This window comes from Alligator sinensis, unplaced genomic scaffold (genome assembly GCF_000455745.1).
Source record: "Alligator sinensis unplaced genomic scaffold, ASM45574v1 scaffold337_1, whole genome shotgun sequence".
Taxonomy (NCBI): Eukaryota; Metazoa; Chordata; order Crocodylia; family Alligatoridae; genus Alligator; species Alligator sinensis.
The window spans coordinates 2,458,738-2,463,949 of NW_005841927.1; the positions used below are offsets into that span (position 1 = coordinate 2,458,738).

Here is a 5,212-nt window from a genome sequence, read left to right on the forward strand (position 1 = left end):
AAGGAAGCCAGGCTGGAGACCGGACCCGATTCCCAGCAGTTTATGGGTAGGACTAAACCATGGGGACAACGGCACTGATGGGCAGCTGGTTGGCCTGGTTCTGTGCTCAGTTCCACTGGTCTGAGGTCACGGATCAGTCGCTGCCCTCAGGTGTCCCTGGAAGGCCCAGACCCAGTGGAGGGCAGGGGGCGGAAGGGAGAAGCCATGGTTGGTGCCTTCCACACATCATCTGTTTCCTACCAGCCCCTTTCCCCACCACCCACCTTCCCAAGCCTCAAACAGCTTCCTGGAGCAGACCGAGAAGCTCGAATCTCCCTGGAAGAAGTGGATCCATGACTCCCAAACACCCAGCACATCCCCAGGATCCCCACCCCCTCTGGCACATGCAGGCTGCCAAGGGATGCACGCACCAAAACTGCGCTTCAAAGCACCCCCTGCCACGGCTGCTTCAGCCCCATGGGCAAGAGAAGAGCCTAGAGGCCCACAGATCACTGTCAGGGGCTTTCAGCACCATGTGGATGAGCCAAGCAGGTCTGCAAACAGCAGAGCATCTGAGCCACCATTTTCCACAGCCAGAAGCTTTTGGGAGCTGCCTTCCATGCAGATACATGACCTCCCTTCCCCGGGTGGGTGGAGATACAGGAAACTGCCAGGGGAGCTCAGACTGGGGACACCCCACAGACCCAGTCCCCTGCCCAGCTTCCATGTCTCACAGCTCCCCCCAGCCCAGTCTGCACCTCCCCAGGCAACAAGAGCAGCTAGGAGTCTTCCCTCCTCCCCGAGCTTTCCTGGGACCTGGCACAACGGGGTCCTGAGCCCTGACTGGGACCCCACTGCCCCTAGTCTAGAGGCCTGGCGCACACGGTGCTCGAACGCTTGCCCTAGCAAATACTGCCATATAGACGAGAGAAGTCAGACCCCAAGTGCTACAAGGGCCAAGGTGCTGAGCTAACCATGGCCCCCAGTGGAGCCTGGGAGAAGCAAACACCTCTAGATTAACAGACTGGGGATGAAAGGGGTTGCTAGAAACCTTCCCCTAGCAGGGCAGCATGCCCACCGTTGCAAACAGGCTCCCTTATCTTTCAGTGCCAAAGAGCGCCAGCCTTCACGCCCCAGACACACGGCACAACGGACGCCGGTGCTGCTCGCTCAGCTGCATGAGGCCAGCTTCCCAGAAAGCAAGGCCCATTGCGCTCTCAGTGACTTGGTTCACTGAGCTCCACACCAAGTGGTTTCCCCGCTACCGCAGAGGCTGAGGAAGTCCCGCTTAACAGAGTTCCCCACTGGTCTCAAGGGTCCTTTACATCACTCCGAGGTCTTGTGCAGCCGGATGGGCCACCTGTGGATTACTCAACTGGCAGCTATACTCGTTTCATCACGTTCTGCACAGAGGTGTGGCTTCGGGAGCTATTCCTGTCTTGGTCACTGCCTGACCTTGCCTAAGTTGCCTCCAGGAAGGCCTCCAGAACCCCCCCATGGAGCCCAAACAACCCCAGAGTCCCTCTGGCTTCTCTTACCAGGGCATGAGGCGTCCAAAGCGTGTCCAGGAGGTCTTACTGATGAAGAAGCCCACCATGGGGTCTGTGACGGCATCCCATGCCCGGCCCACGAACAGGATGATGGAGGCATAGAAAGGATCCAGCTACAATGGGGAGGAGAGGAAAGAATTCAGCTGTAGAGAAGGTGGAGACCCTTCCCAGAGCGGGCCAGGTCCTCGTCTGCCTGGGCAAATGCTGCCACCGAAGAGCCAATGGTCAGGTCAAGACTTGCATTGTTGGGAGGACATGCTCATGCCTCTCCCTGGGGCAGCTCAGAGGGCAACTTGTCCATCTGATGCCCTTTTCTAGGGGGTTAAATCGAGTGCTGCTGGCGGCAGGATTTCAGACTGCTCCACTCGATCCCTTGCACATTAGACTCCTGACACTGAAATGACTATCAGCTCAACATCCCCAGCATGCAGCCTCAGCTTACCCCTGCTCTCACTCATCACCTACCCTGCCACCAACCACAGCTGGACCATAGGTGGGGGAGATGCTGTCACCTTGTCCAACATAGTCCCTTCCACCCCATCTCCTCCCAGAAGGTACTACACAGCCAAGACCAGTGAGAACCATCTTTCCCTCATCGCAGTACTTGTAGGAACAAATGCAAGCACCTGCTGCTGGTTTCACGATCACCAGAGGTCCTAGAGGACCACCCTCCTCATCTGCACGGTCATTAGAGGATCCTAAACCAGTCCCAGAGGTGGGTCAGTATTGTTCCATTTTACAGGTAGGGAAACCGAGGTGCAGAGCAGTGAAAAGCTTTGCACAGCTGGGAATGCAACCCAGGAGACTTTGGAAGCCAGGGCTAAGTGCTGCCAGCTCAGCTCTAAATCGCATCAGAAGCACATCTCTCTCCTGGAGGGCGAATTACCAGCACCTTGAAAACACCAGCTGGGGTTTCTGGTCTTGAATGCTGGAAGCCCAGCACCTACACCCCTCCTGGGGACCTGAAGGTCACTTTCCCAGGGGTGCTGAACACGATTCCCAGGGAAATCCAGGAGTGTTTGTGGAAGTGCCGACTTGCCAAGTATGGCCCAGTTACACGATCAAAGGGGCGGGGGCAGATGGGTACAATCTCAGGCACCGAACACGAGGACCGTGACATTGAGACCTCTCTCTGTCGAGGGACATCTCTTCCCCCACTCCCTTCAGAGTCCTCCTCGAGAGTTTCACAACAAGGTCCACCACAGCCTGGCTCATGTAACCCTGAGCGTTACGGAGTGGCAATGCCCTTCAGGGGTTTGTGACTCAGCAGCGAGCTCCTAGAAACCAAGGGCAGCCCACACTTCCATCTCCCAGCACACCACCTCCCTCCTTCCCGGCAGGCAGGAGATGAGAGCCACGTCCTCCTCCAGAGAGACACCCGTGTCCCCAACACCACTCCCTGGAAGATGGGGAGCGCATCAGGTATAGCCAGATGTCAGTGGTGGCCCCTCTCTAGGCATCCACTGCCCTGCTTTGTACCAAGCCGCTGTCGGCCTGATGGGCAAACAGAAGGCCAGCTAGGGCCCCCTCAACACGGACAAGAGACTAACACCCCCCAGCCTTCCTGCCAGCTGGTGAAGGCACGAGAAACGCATGGAAAAAAAGATGCCTCCACCTGTCTTCAGAGACATCCCTTGAGATCCCCACCCCCAGCAAGCAAACCCATGAGGAAGGGTTACCTGTGCCACATCCAGCAGGTAGATCTGGAGGAAGAAGCCCAGAGCACAGCCGGTGATCTGGTAGGGAGCGCCGCCGATGGCATAGCAGAGCTTGCTGCAAACGGAGAGCTTCCCGTTGCTTTCCTTCTGCAAGGAGAGCAAAAGCCAGCAGCTCAGTTACCTGGGAGCAGATGGACCAGCTGCTATCCCCTTCACCTCTGCCACCCCCGCCCCATCCCCCCCCCAAGTTCATGTGCAACCAAGTGGGATAACCACAGCCCTCCGGACCCCACTATCAAGGGACTATCAAGGCAAAGAGGTGCCAAAAGGGCTCCTTTACCAAGGCCCCAAGCCCCAAACACTGTATTATGATTGTGGACACACCAAATGTGGATCTACTAGCCCAGGGCAAGACACAGGGCTTCTAAACAGCTCGTGTAGGAACACAGGAAGGACCCTGGAGCCATCGCACCCTGTCCTCTCCTCTCACAATCCCATCATTACCACTAGACCTTCCTGCCTGCCGTGCTCAGTGATCAGCTCTACTCATCGGACACCCGCCCATGCCAATCCAGGGGAGCACAGAGCAGGCTGCAATACAGATGGCACCGATCCCCCGCTGAACTTAACCCAGCCTGCCACCCGATCGCTGCCCAACGCTCTTCATTCCCTCCCCATTTCGGGTGTGGAGAGAGATGAAGATCCAGGATCTACCCCAAACAAGCGGCGTTATTACTCTGAACAAAGGCTTTGGAACCGCCAGATAATGCCCCCCAGTCACGGCCCCACAGGCTGCACCGCGTCGCTCTGCCAACTTAAACGAAGAACAAGCATCCAAATATGCAGGCTCAGTGCTTCCAGATCTATAGCTGAGAGCAGCGTGGGGTGCCCACGGCACAGCCTGGCGTCCACCTGCTCGCATGATCGGGTTAAATCTCAGAGCTGATGAAATGCATGTGCAAATCCTCAGCCCACCGATGCAAGTCTGCGCCCCTCTTTCCCCATTTGTATCCACTCTTCCCAGTTGGGGCTCCCTTGGGGAGGGGCGACAGCAAGCTGCTGGGGCTGGTACAGAGGCAAGCTGCCCCCAAATCTTTCTGCAACTGATCCTGCCACCAAGCTGAAGCTTCAGCTGTGCCTGTACGTGCAGCAGGAGACGAAGCCTGGGCAAACAGGAGCCAAATCAGAACAGAGCAGGCGGCAGGCAGGATCCTAACAAAGGCAGGGCTGGAAGTGACCTGTAGCAAACCCCCTGCCCGAGCTTCCCAAGCCCTGCTCGGAAAAAGCTCGCAGTGCTGGAGATGCCAGCCTCCCAGTCAGTCCTTCCAGTGTTGAACCGACCTTGTGGGTAGGAACAACATCATCCTACTTTCCGCCCTATGTTTCCTCCTCGCAGCATGGGTCTGCTACTGCCTGGGCCCAGAGATCAGGCTATTTCCAAGCTCCTGGCCGCTGAGGCTCTTTGCTCCCCCGCTCCTGGATGCGAGGCAGCCGCACAAATTGAAGCAGTGCGGCAGGGAGGGACCCGCAGTGGATCCCTGGAGCCCAGAGCAGGCTGGGGAAAGCCTCGTGGGGAGCCCAGGATACTTCCCCACTTGCTACAAGGCTCCGGGGGGCTGAGAAAGCAGCCCAGGAGGCGCTGGGTCTCTAAGCTGGGGGGAGCAAGGGGGTATGAGCGCCCAGGCTGGTGCTTAGCCAAGGCACCGGCGGGCGCAGGGGGCAAGGGAGCAACAGCTAATCTCCCCAGTGCAACCCCTTCTCCCCTTGCCCCTGGGATCCAGGCCTGCAACCCCGCTCTGCCAAGCCTTAGGGGCCTGCGGGAGCCCAGCCCGGGCGGAGGAGGCTTCCAGGAGGCTCCGAGCTCTGCCCCTGCGGGCCCGCTCCCCGCCAGAAAGCGGAGCAGAGAGGGGATAAAAAGAAGGACGCGGCTCCTTTAAGAAGAAGTTTGTCCTTGTGTCTATGAATGAACTTGAGCGGAGCCCCCGGACCGGCCCATTCCATCGCGTGGGGGGGGGGGGGCGGAGG

General features: G+C 58.3%; 1 protein-coding gene across 2 annotated transcripts in view; it reads right to left on the minus strand.

Moving 5' to 3' along the window:
- MFSD2A (major facilitator superfamily domain containing 2A) overlaps positions 1-4,547 on the minus strand; it is a 22,141-nt gene extending 17,594 nt beyond the window's left edge. The window contains exons 1-3 of one of the 2 annotated variants that reach the window (XM_025198741.1): positions 4,529-4,547; positions 3,209-3,334; positions 1,518-1,642 (exon numbers count right to left, since the gene is read on the minus strand). In XM_025198741.1, coding sequence (XP_025054526.1) covers positions 1,518-1,576 — 59 coding nt within the window. In that variant the 5' untranslated portion in view covers positions 1,577-1,642; positions 3,209-3,334; positions 4,529-4,547. Of the gene's footprint in view, positions 1-1,517; positions 1,643-3,208; positions 3,335-4,528 lie in introns of those variants that run through there. The other variant, XM_014517831.2, reaches the window with a different exon arrangement.
- Between the last annotated feature and the right edge of the window lie 665 nt (positions 4,548-5,212).